The sequence below is a fragment of the Lygodium microphyllum genome, chromosome 23, assembly GCF_053477565.2.
Source record: "Lygodium microphyllum isolate KBCC chromosome 23, Lygodium_microphyllum_v1.1.10, whole genome shotgun sequence".
NCBI lineage: Eukaryota > Viridiplantae > Streptophyta > Polypodiopsida > Schizaeales > Lygodiaceae > Lygodium > Lygodium microphyllum.
Window position 1 is genome coordinate 95,493,350 of NC_141157.1, and position 22,478 is coordinate 95,515,827.

At 40.9% G+C, this 22,478-nt stretch overlaps 1 protein-coding gene across 1 annotated transcript in view; it reads left to right on the top strand.

Moving 5' to 3' along the window:
• The window catches only part of ABCB27 (transporter associated with antigen processing protein 2), a 37,101-nt gene extending 18,982 nt beyond the window's left edge, over window positions 1–18,119 (top strand). Inside the window, exons 2-17 of the mRNA XM_087664876.1 lie at window positions 1,098–1,175; window positions 1,382–1,417; window positions 1,573–1,647; window positions 1,761–1,885; window positions 3,035–3,134; window positions 3,225–3,396; window positions 8,084–8,202; window positions 8,287–8,397; window positions 8,478–8,622; window positions 8,770–8,902; window positions 11,488–11,566; window positions 16,641–16,706; window positions 16,856–16,963; window positions 17,090–17,197; window positions 17,289–17,486; window positions 17,563–18,119. Coding sequence (XP_087521002.1) covers window positions 1,098–1,175; window positions 1,382–1,417; window positions 1,573–1,647; window positions 1,761–1,885; window positions 3,035–3,134; window positions 3,225–3,396; window positions 8,084–8,202; window positions 8,287–8,397; window positions 8,478–8,622; window positions 8,770–8,902; window positions 11,488–11,566; window positions 16,641–16,706; window positions 16,856–16,963; window positions 17,090–17,197; window positions 17,289–17,486; window positions 17,563–17,802 — 1,893 coding nt within the window. The 3' untranslated portion in view covers window positions 17,803–18,119. The remainder of the gene's footprint in view (window positions 1–1,097; window positions 1,176–1,381; window positions 1,418–1,572; window positions 1,648–1,760; window positions 1,886–3,034; window positions 3,135–3,224; window positions 3,397–8,083; window positions 8,203–8,286; window positions 8,398–8,477; window positions 8,623–8,769; window positions 8,903–11,487; window positions 11,567–16,640; window positions 16,707–16,855; window positions 16,964–17,089; window positions 17,198–17,288; window positions 17,487–17,562) is intronic.
• Window positions 18,120–22,478: the final 4,359 nt, after the last annotated feature.

Sequence of the window (22,478 nt, forward strand, 5' to 3'; positions counted from 1 at the left end):
TCACTCGTGACTAATCAACGAATCATGAGTCATCATCAAGCCATCTGCCATCATCAATTAAACATTTAAATGACAGGTAACTACTTGCAAATCTAGAATGTGCACAACCCTACTATATAAGCTCAAACATGTAAGAGTTCCAAACTAAGGTTCAATGCTATTTAAAAAAGAAAGCAGCAAAAAAAAGCTTTTGTAAGTACAAAATGTTTTGTAAGTTTCCTACTTGTAAGAAACATGTTTCTATGCAAGACTAGTGCAGTTTGATCCACATGTATTAAGCTCTGCATCCTGTTGCACTGCATGTACTATACCCATTAGCTTGTCATAGAATAATAGAACTGCTCCTGCATATCATCTAGTACCTCTTGTAGTCAGTGGCTATGGTTGTAAGATGGATTCCCATCTATAGCCATGTATTATTGGAAGATGGCTCCCTGCGCATGGATGCCTCTGCATAAAAAGAGTGCCTTTGCCCTTGTAGGTATCCTCAAAATAGCCTGCATTAAGTGCATGTTCCCGCTGCAGTTCCCATATTCTAATGTTTAGGGTCTCTAGGACATGCTGTTCTTGTTTTGGTCATGTCCTTTCCTGCTCTCCATGTACTCACTATAGGTACATTGCATCATACCTATAGTGAGTATCAGCATCTGGATTTCAGTCACAGTGCATTTCAGAGTATCAACAACTGCCTTTCAGTACAAACAGTAGTCAGGGTGTATTCACTGTTCACTGTATTCAGCGTGTGACTGAGAAAGCAATATAAAGTTTATTGTTCACAATTGTGTTTGTGTCTGTTTTATGACATGTCTAGTCCTATCTAATATGAGAGATCGATTGATTTATTTGCAGTTTGATTTCTTTGCATGAAAAAATTGGGAGTGGCATTGCATTTTGTGTTTAATGCATTGACAGTAAAGGCTGCACACTTTTGCAGTCTGTCTACTGTTCTTTCAACCAACGATCTGGCTGAGCACTAGTTTTTTGCTGCCCTTAGTATACCTCTGAAACTTTTCTCACCCCTGTTCAGTGTTTCTACCTTCGGCCTCCTCTTTCTTCTGACACAAAACCTACATTCATTGTTTTCCTTGGCTATCCAGGGAGTGGACTCATCAAATAGCACACAGAAAATTGACAACAAGTTCTTGGCAGATCTGGAGTGTGGCGATGTTGCTAAGGTACTTAGTGGTGGTATGAGGAACTGTTTGAGCTTACTTCAAGAGTCAAAATGTCCACAAGAATCTTGTGCTGTCAAAGCTAGGAGAGCTTTGTGATAGCATACTTCTATATTAAAGGAACAACTTTTGTAGCTATTGTAGTTGCAATTATGAAGGGGTGTACTTGCAAGAAAGGGCATTAAAGACTATTTTGTACTGTTTTCCAGGGGCGCACTGTTGGATTTTTTCGTATATTGAAGCTAGTAAGTGATGTGCCCTATGATGCAAAGCTTCTCTAGCTTATCCCATTTTAAAAGTTATTGTGGAAAACAGGCTTATTCTGAGGCTTGATACTGGCTATTGCTGCTTCTGCACTTTACTTTTTGCCTTGTCTAAAAATAGCTGTATGAAAAAACAGGCTTATCCTGAGGCTGGGATGCTGGCTATTGCTACTTTTGCGCTTTGCTTCTCAGCCTTGTCTAAAATTTTACTGGTAAGGAACCTGGAGTCTTTGTTTAAACTTACAGTTTGTATGATGTAGTATACTGATAGTCTACATTTAACATTAGATGTAATGAAGGTGGACTGAATACTTTGTGTACACAGCCAAAATATGCAGGCAAAGTTATAGACATTGTCAATGGCCAAACATTCACAAAGGAAGGGCAAGCGAAGGCTTTGCAAGCAGTTAACAACACCTTGTTGGAGATTTTCCTCATAATTGTAGTTGGGTAATGTGCTGTGTGTATATGTGCATGCATGTCTTTGAAAGTTTTATGCCGTTTTATTTCCCTGAGATTTATGAGGTGCTTGTTCAAATCGTCTGCTGTTCAGTTTGGTTAAATTTATTTTTCGTTAAGAGTTTCAGTGACTGCAACACTTCAATGGCAAAATTATAGGGAAGACAAGGTTGTTTGTTGGCATGTACAATGCGCTTGTCACATGGTCTGAGGCAAGTTTGTTGAGAAATCTGCCCCCTATGTAGATTGAAAGTGCACAATATCGAGCACTTTAGATGGAAAAGCACCCTTTCTGTAGATGGGAACTACCATAGCAATTGGCAGATATAGGTTGCACCCCTGAGCATGCACATGTCATTTTAGGCAGCCCATGCCTCATTCAAGTCCTTTCAGGATTTGGAAGTGCACGATTATACTCTCTTGAACATGTTTTGCTTAGAATACTTTTGGAACTGCAGAGTTTACTTAGATTTGCTTAGAATTATTTTGGACCCACAGAGTTTACTTAATCAGAGTCAAAGAGTAGATGCCAGAAATTGTACACATACCATTTGCAAATTACAAGTAGTGGCACCTTAGTTGCAATCCAGTTTTATTAAGCATTTTTTAGGAGGGACTTCACTTAATCGTCAGCAAAAAGCCCGAAAGGTTTTGCATGGAAAAGAACTGCAGGAAATGCCTATATTTAAAAAGAGCACATCAAGACAAATGATCAAGTAGTTTAATATGATTTCGCATGAAACAGTGCAATCTTTTGAGTTATCCCTGTAAAGGTAGATCTTTTGATCATAGATTTTTTTGCCAGTAGGCGTAAAAAGGCTTTACGGGGAATATGCTAATTTGAGATTAGTCAATGCATATGGGTTGCAAAACGACCCACATTTATTTACTGCAGCTGGTTATTGTATGAAACAATCTTAAGAGATCTTATTGATTTGAGAAAAGCCTAGATTTAGCATGTTGTGCTCCTTTGTCATATCCTGATAGAGCCTGGCATGATGATCTGATGTGATGCTTTAGTGCTCGTCCTGCTTCAGTTGTGCTTCCTTGTTGCATTGCAAATATTGAAAACATGCAGATTATCTGACAAGTTAATCGTTCCTCGATAATACTAACAGCTATTTTTGATACTCGTTTCAGGGCTATTGCTACAACTATCAGAGCATATCTATTTACTGCTGCAAGTGAACGAGTTGTAGCAAGGCTGAGGAGAAATTTGTTCAGGCATCTTATCAGTCAGGTAAATATGTTATACCAACAGTCCTGTTTTTTGAAATGTGTAAATTATTCTTTATTTGGCTCTCATGTCATACAAAATCCATTGAACTAGGAAATTGCATTCTTTGATGTGACAAGGACGGGGGAGTTGCTAAGTCGGCTGTCCGAAGACACACAAATTATCAAGAATGCTGCTACTGTAAAGTTATCAGATGCCATGCAAAGTTTTGGAACTGCGTGTATGGGCATTATTTTTATGTTTCACACGTCATGGCAACTAACATGTGGGTAACGAGTTTTTGTAGCTGCTATGCATTTTAGTTTGTTACTTCCATGGTTTTTTTGCATGGGAAGACCTATATGCATTTCAAATTCATGCTGTTGTTTTTCTTCTAAAATTAGGTTCTAGGTCTCATATGAAGTAAACTAAAATACACCTATATTAAAGGTTTTGTTTCACACGCTATGCAGTATTTCTGTAAGAGTATGTTTTTCGATTATCTGATTACTATCATTGTCATGCTGTTGCTGTGTTTCCCTCCCTCTACCTTGACCTGTCTGCCACTCACTCTATGTGCAGCTCATACCTCCCCTCCCCTTTGTCCTTTCCCCCCTTCGTCGTCTGGCAGTCACCTCTCCCTCTTCCCTTGTAGCACTGCTGCTTCTTACAGGGTGTTGCCTGTCACTGCCGCCCTTCATCTCTGCCTCCTGCCTCTAGCTCTTCTCTTTTCTTCCAGCCTTTGTCTTCCTTCTCTTCCCTCATTCATCCTTGTTTTCTCCTTCTCCCTCCTTGCTGCTTCTTCTCTCATTCTCCCCTAGCTATAGCTTTCCCCTCCTGTCCTCTGCTCCTCTCCTGTTTACTTCTTTTCAGCTGTGTCACCCTCTTTGTTGCTGCACCCCTGCTTTGTAGAGGATTGTTGGTTCCTTGGTTTGTGGCTACACTTCATGCATGCACATGGGAAACTGATGGTCCAATGTCTTGGTGTAGCCTACCACCATGCTTCTAGGATTAGGTGTGTTTATTGTCTGCCTCACCTTGCTGGAAGCTGCCAAGGAGACCCTTAATCATATCCTTGCATTCATAGCTATGATAGAGGAGGGAAATACACATATTTGCAGGATTTATTTGTTGCTTTGTGAATTTTTGCAGCCTTTAATAATACTACACCATGGGCCTGACAACTGAGAAAGCTGTACAATACAGGGGTGCCTCGTGTGCTCACTTCGGGGATGATATCTTGTTGAATAATGACTTTGTAGTTAGACTTAGAAATGGTGCACTCCCATAAGGGTGAAGAAGGCCTGCCCATTATCCCTAATCCAGAGCTTCTAGGCTTCTAGGAGGAGATAGACCGTCAGCCGATGATTTGGAACCCCAGGTCAGGGACCGGGAAGGGGCACAGATTGGCGAGCGCTCCCACATCCAATGGGCTGGTTGGGAGGCTGGCCCGGCTCGTACCATCAGGACATGGCGGGAGGTGTACAGGATGGTGGATGAGGAGGTGCTGCAGCAAGTATCAGGCTGCCAACGAGGAGTGGAGCTGAGGAGAAGGGAGATAGACGCAACAATACCTCAAGAGTGGCTTGCTCCCCTGATACGAGAGCTGATAGAGCCCGGGGAGGTATGGGCCGCTAGGTTTTCACCAGCAGGCATCCCCCTATAGGTGGCAGGAAGAGTGGGTGGCGCTCCACTTGGGACCTTTTTCACAGTGCAGGAGGGGGGGCATCTGGCTCTTGACAGAGGGCAACAGGATGAGGGGATAGCTATCCTTTCATGGAAGAGGATCCGGGTGATTGGCCTTAAGGGGAAGACATGGCGACTGGACCCTTTGGTCTTTTGGCAGGAGCTCAGGGAGAGGTGTCTCTGGATTTGGAAAGGAAGGCCACTTGATGAGCTGGAGTGGGATCTGGGAGAGTGGCTTTGGCCAGCCACTGTGGTCGCCAAGAAGCCACCGAGGTTCCTGGAGTACACCGTCAGGATTGGCAGACATGTATTGATGCAGAAGGATATGGATTGGGCGCCGTCACGTAGCAGGCACTAGGCGGAGCACAGCATCACAGAGCCGTTCCGACGGACCTTCTGGCACCGCCTATGGGACAGCTGGAGGCCGAGGAGGGTATCGTATTTTTTATGGTTGGTGGCACATGGAGACTTGGCGGTGGGAAGCTGGCTTACCCAGATGCAAGAGGGAGTTTGTAAGCGTTGCACGCAGCAGTCTATGGAAACCCCAAAGCATTGCCTTTGATTGTGTGAGGTGGCACAGCTCGTGTGGAGAGGAGTATGCCGCATCCTTTGCCGCATAGCACCCAACCTTGGATGTATCTCTTGGGGAGCTTTCTCTGGCAGGCGGTCAGCCAGGGCCATCACCTTCTATATGAGGCCGGGATGCAGGATACGATATTCATTATCGAGGCAGGGTCGTGCGTAGTGGTGGATTTAGAGGCTCTACCTATCCGCCAGGTACTGGAGCCCACAGTAGACCGCTCTGAGGTATGGGAAATCATAGGGAGTCTTACTGGTTGCATATTTGGAAGGTGCAGTGTCAGGTGACTTTCGGCGGAGAGAGACTTTCAGTACATGCGACCTTAGCAGAGCTTTGGACCTCCATCATCCACTCCCTTCGAGGCCGATGGAATCAGGTGCAGGGTGAGTCCAGGGCTCGTCAGGAGCTCCGATGTCATTTCATGTGCACTTGGGGCTGCCAGGACCTATTCTTCGTGATGCCTGCAGGCAGGTAGCCCCAGATGGCGATACACCCCCCCTCCATGGCTTCTTACTCCCATCCCCCCCAAACCGCCTTGAGAGGCTTGTATATATGATGTATTTGTGACTTTCATCAGCTCCAGCTTGTCTGTTGAGCATGAGTACTCCGTTGTAATCAGTTTTTTTGAGTAATATAATCAGCCACATTTTACAGGGAAAAAAAGGCCTGCCCATTATCTTTGACTTTCCTTGATTTGTATAAGAGAGATCTTAGAAGTTAGATTTGTTTTTTCTTTCCTTTTTTAGTGGGAGGGGGGGCTTTGTTAGCAGGCCCCTTGTTACTATTACTCATCTATGCTGATTATAGTATACCTTGAGGGAATGTAGAGGCGAGAGTTCTTACTGTGAACCTTGAATAGACCAAGTTAATGATCTTTAATATATCTGCCTAGAGGGTGAACCATTGAGCTTCACAGTATACCTATAGGGATGTGATTGTGGAATATGTCACCTCTGATATACATAGTACTGCTGATGTGAGATTGACATGATCATATACAGCAGTAGGAGGTCTAGAATGGATGTGCTCATGCATGCAATTCTAGCATCCTAGGACCCTCGTGGTGATATGCAGTGGAGATTGAGGAGGATCTGACAAATCGATCATGGTTTTTTTTCAAAATTAGTACTGCCAAGGCTGATTAGGCTACTATACATGCTGTCCCAAGGATGGGTATGGCATTTCCTTGGTTGGACAAGCTAGAATACCCCCATGCCAAAGTCCAAATTGGTATCAGCACACGTTTGATTCATTGTCTTGCTTGTCCCTTGTTACGGGAGTTTGACCAATAGATAATACAATTGGTAACCTACCTGGTCATTTACATGACAAAGGCATTGTTCCTCAGCCAATCTCTTCTACTCATGAAGTAGCCAATTAGAATCACTTTAATGGTAGCAAGTTCTCATTACACCTTTGGACTTTTGTTTGTAAATTTAACCATTTGCTGTCAGTAGTCTTTGATACATATTCTTTCCATGCATTGGTCCATAATGGTTTGGTTACTCCTTGCACAAAAGCAAAGAAGAAACATACCTTTAGTACCGTTCTCATACGACAGTGTGTGATAATTGCTGATTTCACAGCATGTCGACAGCAATTACACATCCACAACATGCAAATAATCCCCAACCTGCACACACAGCATGATACAAGCCAAAGAATCATAGAGAAACAGAGGGATGGCCATCAGATTCATCTCCTATCTGTAGAACCAATGTGGGCTTACCCTTGAGCTTGGGACCAAGAACATATTAGGCCAAGCTCCCATTGCAAGGATTGATATCCCACCCATACCATTTATCCTGGTTGGTGGTTTTGGTTCATAACCGTACACTGGTGGGAACAGGCTATACCGAGTAGCTCAGATATCTAATGAATTCAATGTGTAGTGGGTAGAAAACAATGCTTCCCATCAGATTGGCAATGGGTGATATGATGACACATACTCTCCAAGGTTTGATTATTTGTGTCTGTCCACTGGTCTCTAGATGTTCCAAGATCGACATAGATAAGTGGGAGTCCAACTTTGGTAGTCCATTTGCTAGAAATGGCCAATCGTTGATCTCCCTCAAATGCACAACTAATTCCTGATCTACCTGTAAAATGTGAACATAGGTGATCTATTGTGCCTTACTTTTGCAAAACATGTTAGCTCGTAGTATGTGACAACTCGTTGATGCAATGTTCAGATAGGAGGACCTATAGGCGGAAGGTTCTATTAATCTTTGAAACTGCACATAGGTAACAAAGATTTCTATGGGTGTGCATTGTTGATACAACAGGTAAACTGGTTAGATTCATATTTTTGCATGTTTGACTGTCATGCTTCATGATAGGAATGTTTTCAACTCGACACTGGTGGATTTTTTAAAAAGCACATGTAAAACTGAATTTCATGGACACATAAAGATACAAATATATTAATTAAAGGTCCGTATGTACAGTCTTTTAAAGACATGATTTTTGACCAGTACATTCTCCACCTTGTCTGTTAGCTGCACTACGTGATTCAAGCTTGCACTACTTGCATGTCTGTTATATACTTTATCAGAATTTGAAGTACTTCTGTACCAGCACTATTGTACCTTAAAACAGAAACCCGTTACATTAAAGATTTGTAAGTGCAGTATTTTGCAGTTGATTTTTAAACTTATTGGTACATGCTGCACCCTGTCTGTTATGAATACATGATTGGGAAATCCAGTACTTGCACTAGCAATCATTCCAGCTATCTCGATTGCCATGAGAGCATTTGGACGTTACCTCCGTGAGCTGTCAAATAGAACTCAAACAGCAGCTGCTGCAGCCGCCTCCATTGCAGAGGTATGCTTGAAGTTTTCAACCAGCTGTAGTGGGTTTAATGCCCAAGCTTGATCTTCTTTTAAAAATTTGGAATCTGCTAAGCAGGAGACAATCGGTGCAGTCCGAACAGTCAGAGCTTTTGCGAAGGAAGAGCACGAGTGCTCACGATATGGAGAGAAGGTGGAAGAATGCTTGAAACTTGGAGTTCGCCAAGCAGTAAGTGCTTCTATGGGAAATCTTTCTTTTTTTCTCGGTTATCTACCTGGTTTTCTAGTATTCACTACTCGCTTTGGCAGCTTCTAGTAGGCATCTTTTCTGGAACTGTGTCTGCTGCATCAACACTGTCAATCGTTGCTGTTGTGGTATATGGAGCACATTTAACAATAAGGGGCGTTATTACTGCAGGAGCGCTCACATCATTCATACTGTATAGCCTGACTGGTGTGCCTCTCATTCAGCTTTGACAGATACAATATTAACAAATTTATCTAAATGTTGAAGCTCTACCATGTTGCATTTCATACTTCCTTATCATGGATGCTGAGAATATTTCTTTCTTCTGATTCCTTGTTTGATTGCTTTATTTAGTGGGTTCAAGTGTTTCTACACTTTCAAACATATATACAGCGGCGATGAGAGCAACTGGAGCCAGTCAACGGGTCTTCCAGCTTTTGGATCGAGTTTCAACAATGCCTCAAGCTGGGAACAAATGCCCTTTAGGGTTAGTTTCTTACTGTATACTTTTACAAATACTTCTTCCTGTAAATATTCATACAGTAGGCAAGTATGCACATGCACACTTCAGAACAGAACCACACTGGCAGAGATAGATGCAGTCCTCATTGTGATGTCGACATGCAGGATGATCATGCATCTTTGTCTGTTTGCTTACCTCATGCTCTACTACCAATCCATAGATTTTGGCTAGTATGTGGCCAACCATGATGTTCCTGAAGTTCTCTAGCCTTTAAGAGTGGTACTATAGTATTAGGTGACCAACTAGTAGGAAAGCATTCACAAAAGGCTCTGTTGAACAAGCAAGCTATGAGTGGTGACAATACTTCCCTCACATAAGAGGTGTGTTGCTACCAATCCATCATGGCCCTGTATCGACCATTTTGTATTTTGTCAATGGTGTCTTGAAGCATGCATGTGGTGAAGGTGGATCTGCTCTTTGGTGCCAAGGGTCTAACTAGCATGAAGAAGAAGTCTTTCTCCACATCAGGGGGATAGTTTAGCATGAGTCTCCAGTGAGGGAATAGACATGTGGGAAACAAGAATCTTCCACAAAAGAAGGTGGCTAAGACATCATAAGTTAGTTCATGTTGCTCATGCAAAACCCACTGCTCACAATAGCTCTTAAATTCTTATAAGAGCATCATCCCTAATACCATGCGAGGATAACTCAGGTTTGCAGAGAAAACATAGAGCGTATGAACACAACTAACAAATGAACCTGAGAAATGCAAATGCAAAAAAGAGAGAATGAATGCTCAAATGAACTCAATGATCAAAACTGAGGGCACTATGTGTGATACAAAAAGATGCTCAAGGAGTGGAGGGCTGTCCAACAGCCACTGTTGTGGGAGCAAGCTGAGGGAAGTTGAAGGAGACTGTTGTCCTCCAGAACAGATCCAACCACCAAGCTCCAATGCAAAAATCTAACATGGACAGTCCAGGCAGCTATAAGGGACAAAAGGACAGCCTAACACAGCTGGCCCTGACTGTGTGGATGTCACTGAGGTTGAAGAAAGTAGTAGGAAAGGTCCAAGCAGCAAAACATTGAAGGCAGAAGGCTGTCGTGGTGATGACTCTAGATGCTGTCACAGCAGGCAGCAGTGTAATGCAGCCATTGGATCAGAAGATGCAAGACTACGACCTCTAGACGGTTGGGGTGGCAGCAAATGATGATGCCTGAGGATGGGTAGCAGTGCCTCACCCTAGGGATGCTCTGGGTGGGTGCTGATGGTGGTGGAGTGATGGCAGTGGTGAAGATGAGAGAGCAAGGCAGTTGGGATAGAATGGGATGGAAAGAGTGGTCACACATTGGATCCCTTTCATAGGATATTTTGAGCCATTTGTCATGTGAAAAACTCATGAGTTTCAGTTTATGTAAGTTTTACCTAGAATAAGTTCTGGGGCTGTATGGGTGTTGAAAAAATCAGCCAATAATATGAGATAAACTTTTCTGCTAATTCTGAGGTAGCATAACAGACCTATGTGTAACATCAGGTTCAGAAACCTCAAAAGTTCAGTCAAAAGTGTCATGTGGACTTGGCACCCAACAAAGATGGTAGTATATCCTTTTTCCTTTTAGATCAGCCGCATGACATTTGCTATCCCCTTTGAGAGGAAGTTTGGGGTGGATGATGAAACAAAGAAAATTGTGTGGGGGGACTCTTGGAAGTTAATGGAACTTGTAATTATTACAACGTTTACCGTGGTGAAAATGCCTTTTATGGAATCTGATGAGAGGCCTGTTAAATAACAGGTCGCCTTCTCTTCCACAATGTTTTCTCCTGTTACCCACCCTTGCATATAATATGAATTGCAGGACTCTGTTCTCCAGCGATAGCAACTGGCTAGATGCGAGCTCACATTTTGGCATATATGACATTTTCTGTCCTCCATTTTACCTCGCAGCAGACTTGTACAAACAAGCCTTTACCTTGTAGCTCTTCAGTATGTAATCAATGTCGAAGCTTGAAGGGCTATTCTTAAAATTAGTCTTGTACTGAAACAGGACACTTCAGCATCCTTCAGAGCTTTTTAAATGAACTGCCAACAGAGGTTATTCATACACTCAACGAGAGATGGGAGGGACTGTAGGGTGATTTTGAGCACATGAGGCAGAGAAGGGATGCCTTTATTTGTACCTGGGATTCACATATGATTTGGCATTATAGCTGGAAGGGTTGTTCACTTGGTATTAGACTCTGATTTCTTGGGTGTATCACTGTAGTCCTATGCAGGGCTTATTTTTTGTTTTCACCTCGGAAATTTTACATAAGTGTATTGGTAGATTCTATTGTGCATTGAAAGAAAACGAACACTTCAGATCTCTGATTTGGAGGTATCTACCACGCTCTTATCGGACCGGAAACTCTCAAATGTTTATGCATAGAACTAGTGTTAAAGGTAAATGGGCAGAAATGCATTGTTGGCAGTAATACATAGCCGACTAAAATAAATATATTGTTTTCATCACTAATTTGTAATATATTTATCTTTTTAACAGGTGATGTTTGAGTTTTTGGTGATTAAACCTGGTTTGCACTGAATTCAAAAGCCTTTATATTGTGGCAGTGATGCAGGCAAGGGGGAAATGGAGCTAGACAATGTTTGGTTTTCTTATCCTTCACGGCCTAATGATTGGGTGCTTCAGGTATAAATCTCAGTATATTTTTAAGACATCAGTAAATGCTAAAGTTAAACCAGAACTCAATTAACCTGATTTAACAGCGGGATGAGAGGTGATTTAATAATTTTGTTCTTTTAAGTGTCTTTTTTGGGTATTTTTTCGGGGGATGGGGGAGGGCAAAGGGACTCATACTTTCCCCTTCCTTTCTCGTGCTGCTCTCTACCTGCTTGTTAGAAGCACAAGAGACAACAGGAGAATGAAAGAGAGAATGCACACATAAATTTAATATGCAAAGCACAAAAATTACCCAAGAGCAAGAGTTCACTATGAGAATTAGGAGTTCAATGATAGAGCACCAACTCAAATATCCAACAAGCTCCCTCTCTCCACACTAAGAATGTGGCAGTACATGTGTATGGATAGTCCCGTACCCCTTCTTTTATAAAAGCAAAGAGTTTAGGTGTTAGAATACAAGTTTCATACTCAAAATTAAAGCTTTCTAATTTCCAAGTTTTGAAGGGGAGAGAGAAAGAAAGAAAGAAAGAAAGATAGCTTCAATGCAATTCTAAGGCTAAACGATAGTCTATTTATTAGAGAACACACACACACACACACACACACTTATTTTGTTTTGTTGTCACTTTTTGTTTGGGTGGGGGCATGGGGGAAATGGAACTTTAAAAATGATAAACATTAAAAACGTTTGATACAAAACATTAAATACGAAAAATGATAACATCCTCCCAAGAGGCATTTCGGGGCGTTTCCCACTTCTATGATGAGAAGTAGCTTGATTCATGATTGATGAAGTCAACCATAAATTAGGCCTTGAACACGCTATCACGCATTTTCGTAAAAACGATTCGGCTTAAACATGTTGGAAATCTCCCTTAGATGAACAGTTCAAGGTTTTATGGTAGCATGAAAGTTTTAGCAAGCTTGGGATTTTGTCAGAATATGGTAGGCATTATTCAAAAATACTGAATGTTGGATTGATTTGGACAAAGATAAACTCGAAGGTCACAAAGCTTATCAGACACGAAGAAGAACTCTCTAGTGTGGAACAAAATGTGCAAGGCTTATTAACACTTAAGAGAGTGGTAAAAATGTGTGTAATAAGGGTCGTATTCTTTTTTGCACAAAAGTTGTTTGAAGGACACAAAGCGCGTTGTAAAAAAAAGAAAAAAAGCTTATTTAAAAAGCTTGAAACAAAGAAGGTTGAAAAATGCAGGTTGTTTTTTGATTGAAAAGAGGATATAATAGGAGTGGGGGGCGGGAGATGGAGATTTGAAGATGTGGTTATTATTGGAGTGCTTGGGAGCTCAGTTCTGGAGAACTTTAGAGCTTTATCATGAGGGGATGACGTGTTGACTAGGAGAGGAAAAAATATTAATCAGAAGGTGGTCGACTGAAAAGAGGACAGGCTGCAGTTCGTAATTTTGAGGAGTGGACATGCTACATAGACGGAAGAGAGATTGAAGAGAGACTCACAGTCTCTGTAATTCCAATATTTCCGAAGGTGAGCTTGCAACTCGAAGTGTGGCTTTTCTTCGTCGAGGCTATTTCAACGATTTTGAAGACAATCGCTGGCTTCTCTACAGTAGCTAGGAGTTTTTCTTTCCGAGAAACTGTCAACAACTCTGGTTTTGGAATCAAGATTTTCGAGACCTTTCATTAGTCATCAAGGTTAATCGTGTTTAGCACGAAGAATATCAACTAGCTGAAAATTTATCGAAACTGGAAGCCATATCTTGCCATATTCTGCAACGTTTGAGTCGCAGTGTGTCTTAATGGAGAGGCGGTGCATGGAGCTACAAAAGGGTGGACGGTGAATTGATTTGTTGCAGTCTCCAGGCATCGAGTGGTTGATCGTGAGAAGCTGGCCGTGTTTAGATTGAACGAACTGAATGGACGCAACGAGCAATCAATTTTTTTATACCTAGTTATTAAGCTTGGACGGGATTTTGCAACGTGATGGTACTCGTATTCCAAATGTTGTAGTCCAGGATGCATGATTGAGGAGTTTCCATGATACTTGGCCAGCCATGGTCAAGATCGTTGGCTCATGGAAGTATGTTTTGCTTGGAGGTGTTTTTTGTTTTGCTGATGTTGGTACTTGTTTCTTTGGGGAGAATGGTTCATTGCTAATATCGTGAGCCACAAACATCAAGATCTCAAAAGGGGTATATTATTGCAGGTCTCTCTTCTATAAGGCCTTGTTTGGATATTACTAAGGACAAGTTACTTGCATACACTTAGAATTGGTGTGGAGTGTGGAGATAATTTTTTGAAGAGTGTGATGATAATTGTCACTATATAAGAGATAAGAAGGAAATTAAGCAAATATGGCATCGGTCACATTCATGTAAGATACTTGAATCAGAATTTCGTGATGGTCATTGTGTAGTAAATCAAAATATAAAATCTACCAAATTTTATGATTGGAGAACAATGGTGTTTGCTTAAGTTCTTGGGAGGCGTATATGATATTGTTAGAGTCAATAATCAAGTCTTTAAAAGGCTTTGAGTCTCTTGCAAGCTTGTAGTGGCCAAATTTTTTGTTATCAAAGATTAGCACCTAGCCACAAACCTATACCAGCGCTCCTTTTCCTCGTGTCTTGGGTTGTGTGAGGGCTTTATCCTCGATCACCACTCGCGATACAACGTGAACATGTGAATTGACAACTTTTAACATCCTCCTAGAGGACCTGTGAGCATTCAAGCCACAAGAACACGAAGAATGCACCATGGACACGTCATTGTGATAAAATCTAGATGCGCCTTCATGATTGCAATGTAAAGTAGAACTCCTTCAATGCCAAGATTTCTCTTTGTGATTTCTCTTTGTAGCCGATGGAGTTAAAGTAGCTATTGTTGCACGATAGCACCTAGCCACAAACCTATAACAACGCTCCTTTTCCTCTTGTGTCTTGGGTTGTGTGAGGGCTTTATCCTTGATCGCCGCTCGCGTGTCTATGAGAGGAAATTTAAGTGGTCAACAACATGTTTGCCACTTGAGAGAGTGAGTTAATGGGGATAGCAAAGAACAGAAAAGAGGAAAAAGATGGAAAAAAAATGGTTTTTCAAGATATCATAGCTTATGAAGAAAAGGGACTTTTAACATCCTCCTAGAGGACCTATGAGCATTCAAGGCACAAGAACACGAAGAATGCACCATGGACACTTCATTGTGATAAAATCTAGATGCGCCTTCATGATTGCAATGTAAAGTAGAACTCCTTCAATGCCATGATTTCTCTTTGTAGCCGATGGAGTTAAAAGTAGCTATTGTTGCACGATGTGAAGCCATGAAAACTCCATGGATAGCTTGTTATGACACATACATTTCTCCATGACATGTCCTGTTGGTTCCTCATGTAGACCACATGAATGTATTGTGCTAGATTTTCCATCATGGACTTGGAAATGACCACCATCAAGTATTTAATGTGGGAATGCACTGTTACATCCTTGGACATCCAGTTGGGTGCTAGCAGTGGTCATTAAAGTGACGTAGTGCAAATGCACTAGAGATGGTTTAGGGTTAGGGCAGCTGATTATTATTTATAGGACTCAAGGCCTTATTGTGCACATCATTGTGTAAGATGGATTTCCTTGTTACCATTGTTAAGCCAAGGTACAGAGCATGTCTTTTGTGTCAAGAATACCAACCGGCTAATCACTTCAGATCATATCAACTATGGACTATGCCAAATGGGTTAGAAGGAACAATAAGAAAAACAAATGCACAACCTAGTCATTATGCAATATTATCTAGATTTGTTCTTGATCTTGAACTCTTTAGCAGCCAATGAAACCAACAATTTGTTACTTAGTAGTAGAGTTCTAGGTTGTTCATTATAGTCAATACCATACTACCCCCAAGCCAATGGTCAAACTGAAAGGAGCAAAAAATCGATCCTAACAAAGACCTTAGATGCCTGTTGTAGTGATTGGGACCAAATAAGGTGACCCCTCTTTGGACGTCTCTGCCAACTCATCCAGTGCAGCCACAAATATGGAATTGGACCTCTTAGCATTTGGGTAATGATTTTTCTAGGCACCTCCTTGATTCTAGGTGGCTCGAATGGGGCATCTCCCAAGCTTGCTTCAATTGGAAAGAGGTGGCATCATGATATTTCAGTTTTTGTTCTCTTCTTTTGAGACAAATGTCCTTTCATAAGTTGATCAGCCTTCAGGCTATAAATGAAAAGTTGCAGGCTAATTAAAGAACAGTGGCCAACAACGGACATGTGAAACCCTTGGCTGCTACCGAGTGTGAAGGGTGAAAGAAGGGCAAGTAACAGGAGAAGCTGCATGGGCAGGCCGCAGCACCAACAGGCTGAGGACTGGCAAGAAGGGGGAGGAGGGAATGAAAACAGAGCAGGTGCAGGCAGTTGAACATGTGCCTGGGCAGGAAGGGGTCGTGGGACAACAGCAGCAGTACCTGGTCACAAGAAGGGATGAGCAGGTTGCAGTAATAGCAAATATAACAACAGCAGGTTATGGGGAGTTGTTAACATATGAGCAGGAACTCCACATATCTACATGTCCTGTGTTATGCTTGTTTAGTTGTGTGCATACATGTGTTTTGATGATTATAGGGAGTCAAACAGTCAACCTTACTACTATTTGGAAGTCTGATCCCCCTCGAAAGCAGCATGTTTTTCTTTGGTGCTGTCTTACTGGATAAGTACTTTCAGTGCTAAATTGGCAGCTCACATGATTTCCCTAGCAGGATGTTCAGCTACCAAGGAGACGGTCTTGGCTTTAGTTGCAATTCTAAGTTGTGAAAATAGATTTAAATCATGCGTGCTGACTTAGAGCACCATGTCCTCTTTCTGTTTGGTGCAATCCTTTTCCATAAGCTGCCCATTATAGACAATCTATCTTTATTTTGAAGGTATTTCTGATACCTGATTAACTTTTGTACAGTTGTGATTTGTGCCCATAACAGTCTTGAGAGTTTTCTCTGTATTGGTAGCCTTAATGGTTATATGTGTGCTCAATACTCATTAGTTGCCAAGAGTCTCAATAACAAGCAGAGTTGTTTCCACATTTTCATACATTCTATCTTTCCTGGTTTTCCGTGTTGCAGGGTGTCTCCTTGAAATTAGATCCTGGTGCAAAGGTGGCTCTTGTTGGCCCTAGTGGTGGTGGCAAGGTCTCTTTCTCTCTCTCATGCTGTGTACTGCACAAAGGACGGGGGGGGGGGGGGGGGGGGGGGGGGTGGCATGTGTGCGGTGTTAGGCCATCCTGTACAGATCTTAAGAGTTTGGTATGTGATTATTAACCTCTGGATATTGAATGCAGTCAACAATTGCAAATTTGCTACAAAGGTTTTATGATCCAAAAAGAGGGCAAATCCTTTTGAATGGGGTACCATTGCTGGAAGTGTCTCATCAGCACCTCCATGAGAAGGTAGTGGAGTGAAATTCCTTTTGCACAGACTATTTGCAAACTGATCTTTCTTAATCCCCGAATTTTAGTTGGAACATTGCATTGATTTATTATATTAGCCTCTAAAAAACAGGATACTTCGTGCAGGTGAGCATCGTAAGTCAAGAACCTGTACTATTTAACTGCTCAATAGCTGAGAACATTTCTTATGGAACCAAAGGAGCTGTACCATTCAGTGATTTAGAGAGAGCAGCTGTAAGTTCATCAAGAAACCCAGCGTCACCTTTGCAGTGTTCATTTCTGTGACTATGAAAGGACTAATTAATCCTGGTTGTGAATTCTGAAGGTTATGGCGAATGCACACGACTTTATTTCCAAGTTTGGAGAAGGGTACAACACACACGTTGGTGAACGGGGAATCAGACTTTCAGGAGGTCAAAAACAGCGAATTGCTATTGCTAGAGCTCTTCTCATGGACCCTCGTATCCTTCTCCTTGATGAAGCTACAAGTGCACTAGATGCAGAGAGTGAATATTTGGTGCAGGCAAGAAACTATCAACATTAGAGTTTGTTCTCTTTTGTCTAAAAGAGCATGAAAACACAGCTTCCTTTTTCCACAGGATGCGATGGACCGTCTAATGAAGGGAAGGACTGTGCTTGTTATTGCACATAGACTTTCAACTGTGCAGAGTGCCGATATTGTGGCAGTCGTGGACTCTGGCCGAATTGCTGAAAGAGGTACCCATTATGAATTGCTTGCTAGGAATGGCATTTATGCTGCTCTTGTAAGAAGACAGTTGCAAAACCCAAAGAATGGCTCTGAAACCGAGCCGAAGGAGTCTCAGTCCACCCAACTGTAACATTTATATTTCCAGCAAGAGGTCAATATGAGTCAGCGATCGACCTGTCTATCTGATGGTTTTTTAAACTACACTGGGTCTATCATACAAGGTACAAAATCATCTTAGATGCCATCTAAGCCGACATGCATGGCTGTAAATGAGTTTTTATTTTCTGTGTCCTCTTGATCTGCCAATTTTGTGAGGATAGTACCACGGTATGTTGCCAACAAATTGTATTACTCAGATGACAATTACTTACAAAAATGGATGGATAATGTTTTTTCAGAGGTTCAGGAAATCAAATCTAAATATGTGGGGTCCTTTTTTAAATCACACTTGGAAGGGTTGGAAACAATCTTTTCAACATCAAACTGGAAATAAGAGAGCCTGCACACATGCACATATTCGCAACAATCACTTTGAGTTTCTACTCCATTCATGGGCGCAGTTTAAGAAACTATTGCAAATGAGGCAAAGTTTAATATCAGAAGCTTGGTTTCAAAAAGTCGAAACCCCGCCCAAACAAGAAGAAAAACACGCTTCCACCCTAGAGAGCCTGCAGATGTGCACATATGTGCAACAATAACTTGAGTCTCTACTCCATTCATGGGTGCAGTTTAAGAGACTTGCAAATGAGGAAAAGTTTAATATCAAAAGCTCGAATTCAAAAAGTCAAAAATTGAAGTGCTTGGATTAAAGCTACCCCCGCCCCCCCACCCCCGCCCCGCCCCCCCCCCCCCCCCCCCTCCCGCCCTTCCCAATCCCTCGGCCAAAAAAAAAAAAAAAGCCAAAGTAGCCACTAGTTTCCAAAGGCAAAGTGTCTAAATAAGGGCTAGTGTTTTGAAGCAGTTGAAACTATATGTGAAAGTTTCAATGTGCTTCATTGGCTTTGAATCTAATGAAATAGCTCCCTTGGTGCTTTTCTTCTTAGTGACATTCTATCTTGTTTTTGGAACTTGTGTGCAAACTTTCAAGCATAGAGTATCTCTTTAAGTACCACCAAATTGAGATGACTTGCTATTTTCTATGCAGAAGCACTCACCAAATTTTGCCATTGAAGCACAATTGAACATAATAATTCAAAGCTAATAAGACATGCACAGTAGTAAAAGGCATGTGAACATTGTATGTAGCATATGATCTCAATGTTCACTTATAAATTTGATGCATTTTTCAAGTTCATATATAAAAATTGCTTTGCAATGATATTAGGATACTTCCAATTGAACATTGTTGTTGCTTGTACTTTAAAAATGACCTTTTCGAGGGTGAACCAATTCTTCACTTGCTACTTTGAGATTTTTAAGATATGTTCAATGTCTCATTTATATACACAAAGAATGCATGTACATTTACATATGCAGACATATATATGCATTGCATTTATATTGTGATGTGCCTTTTGAGGGGGGACAAAAGAATGAGAGAATATGTGAGGTATAATGCATGTGAGTTATCCTCACCCAATCCCCATTAACTGTTTACAATGTGCAAACTTTTTGGGGAGCAAAATATTGGTAAGAAAGTTTGCAGGGTTATAATTTGTATGAACTTTGATAAGCTCAACTTGCTTATCTATAAGCACCCAATGAATGAAATGATCTCTCACTTTTGTGTGCTCGATTTTCACATGAAACATGGGATTTTTTGCCAACACGATGGCACTTTGACTCACTGTGTAACAATGCGTGTCTTTAACAAGGCCCAAGTCTCCCATTAGACAAGCAAGCCATATGGCTTCTTTGCATATCTTTGTGGCTTCGATATACTCAACTTCAATGGTAGATATTCCACACATTTCTAAAAGTTAGACATCCATGAGATTGCACCATCATACAAGGTAAAAACGTATCCTATGGTTGATTTTCTGTTGTCAACATTTCCTACAGTCTACGTGTGTATCCAAGTACACTACTACTATTACTTCCAAAGCATATACACATATTGCTTGTACCACTCAAGCTCCTCAAGATGCATTCCACTACTTCTCAGTGTCTCTTGTTGTTGTTGCATGTAAATCTCATCATGAAGGTCACCATGTAAAAATGTTTTCTTGACATTCAATTGGATAAGGGTCTTTTCATCCTTAGCCACCAAGGCAAGCACAATGCGAAGAGTAGTCGATTTCTCCATAGGTGAAAATATCTCCTCAAAGTCCACACCTTTTTCTTGCTTATAACTTTTGGCTATAAAGCTTGCCTTGTACTTTTGTTTAGTATCACCTATAATCTCTACCTTAAAGGTTCACTTGGATGGCAAGCATTTTTTCCCTTTGGCAAAGAAACCAACTCCCAAGTTTGATTATTATAATGAAATTCATTTCAAATTGCATAGCTAGCTCCCATTTAAGCTTATCATTACGAGTCATGGTCTCTTTATAATAAGATGGCTCCCCAACAATTTGTCAATATCACATACTCAACCCCATGCTAAAATCTTTATGGGGCATGAGAGGCTGAGTAGATTTGCGTAGCATCAAGCTAACTTGGAGTGGGAATTTCAATCTCCACTCTTTCTTCATGAGGTATCATAGGGCTCTTAAACTGCTACTCAATAAATCTCCCTACTTCTACTCACTGGCTGAAGCATTACTTGTGCCCTCTTTTTACACACTTGATGCATTAGCACTTTCCTTGCGTGGAAAAATAATAGGTAACACTACATCTTGGAAAGTAACATTCCTTGCGTCCACTTTCTTAAGAGACCACCATAGCCCAAAAATATGCATTTATCCTTTTATACATACACACAAGCTTCACAGCCAAAAACATAAATTTTTATAAAAGATACATGAAGGGATACAAAGTACCGCATTTGGCTCCTTTTGCAACAACAAATGATCCCTTGTGGATTTTCCATGAGATTGACTTGTTAAAGTAGTAGAGCAACCTCCGTCATCCAACGAACGAGTGGATATCGAGCTCTTAGTAAGCTTGGATACATGGTGTACATTTTGAAGAGAAAAAATAAATCCATTTTAAAAAGTAAACTACATATCACCTATGGCAACTATATCATAGACATAGTCATTACCAAGATGAATTGATCCATGCATGCTATTGTGATATAAATAAAATCACTCCTTATGAGGAGACACATGAAAAGTTGTCCTAGAATTAAGAATCCAATCTTAAGCCAATTGTCTATTTATTGCAACTAGCATATGTGTACGAAGAGTAGAAGTAAATAGCACTCCACCATAATCATTATACACAATCACTACATTGATTTCTTCAATCTTTACCTTTCCTTTACCTTCTTTCATGTTAGCATCTTTATCCTTCTTCTTATTCTTTTGCTTTCACTTTTGTTTGTGATAGTTCTTCTTAATATGACTTGTTTTATGATAGTGGAAATTTTCGATGCCTTCCTTAGACCTGAATTTGCTATATGACCGCCTACGGTCGTGGTTCTTGCCTTTATACTATTTTTTGCTTCTTCCTAAGTTACTAGTACTTGATAATTTTTCCCTTGGCCCATGGATTTCTTATATATCTCTTCGGTGAACAAACTACCCCGCAACATCATTAAACTCCAACCTACCATCAAGATTTGAATTAGTGATGGTTGCTTTAAAGGCATTCCATGAGGTAGATAATAAGCACAACAAAAAGATTGCCTTAGCCTCATCTTCGAACTTCAACTTTTGAGCCTCAATCTAATTGAATATGATGGTGAATTTACTAAGGTGAGATACAACTTATTAGATGTAGATTCTTTCTTGTAAGTGTCACATAGCTTCTTCGATAAGTCACATATAGTAGTCTCATTGACACCCATGAAATACACAGATTCTGCCAAGTATAGTCTAATAGTGGATTTGGTTGATGCATCAAGCTTTGACTTATTATCTTCAAACATATTTTGCTAGTTTTGCATCTATGCCTCATATGGGCCTTAATTGGTTCTTTTGAAATCATGTGTGATCTTGAACATTGGTTGGGTCTTGACTTGTATATAGGATGAGGTCTATATGACTAGATGGCAAAAAGGTGAGGTTTGTGGATCTAGCCTTTGAGTTGAATAGAGCAGTTAAGTCAATAGCAACTCCATGTGCACTATGTTGAGTTACAAAATGTGATAGTTATCATGTAACCCCCATTGTGGGGTCTAGGGCTACAAAGCCATCCTTGGATGGTGGGGTCTCAAGGGAGACTAGCCCCCTGGATCGAGGTTTAGGTCTTGGCTCAATAGTAAAGGGAATATTCCCTTAAAGAGAGACCCCTCTAAAGACATCATCCATCTATCTCTCACCCTGTCAGTTTTCTTCCAACTAGCCTTAAGCTCTTCTCCTATCATTTATCTAGATTACCATCTAAGCTTCACATTAGAAGTGCATGGGTGGACACAGGCATCTCCGTACCAGTCTGTTTGGAATTAAAAAAGTTATGTTCTTCTTTTATTTGTTGTTTACTTTCTATTCCTTATTCAAATTTTGTATATTTTATTGTGTAATTTTTACATAACTTTAAGTCTTTTGTCTTTGTCTTTCACCATAATCTAGTAATCATGAAGAAAGATAATTGTCTTTATATGGTGCCTCCAAGTTGCATAGTTCCTCTCATTGAGATTTGTGGAAGATTCAAGGATGGCCTTAGTCAAGGAAGGCATCTCTTCTTACCCTCAAGATAGATAGAAGACCCATCAAGTAGAAAATACACACAGCTCACTAGGCTTACTACGTATAACTAGAA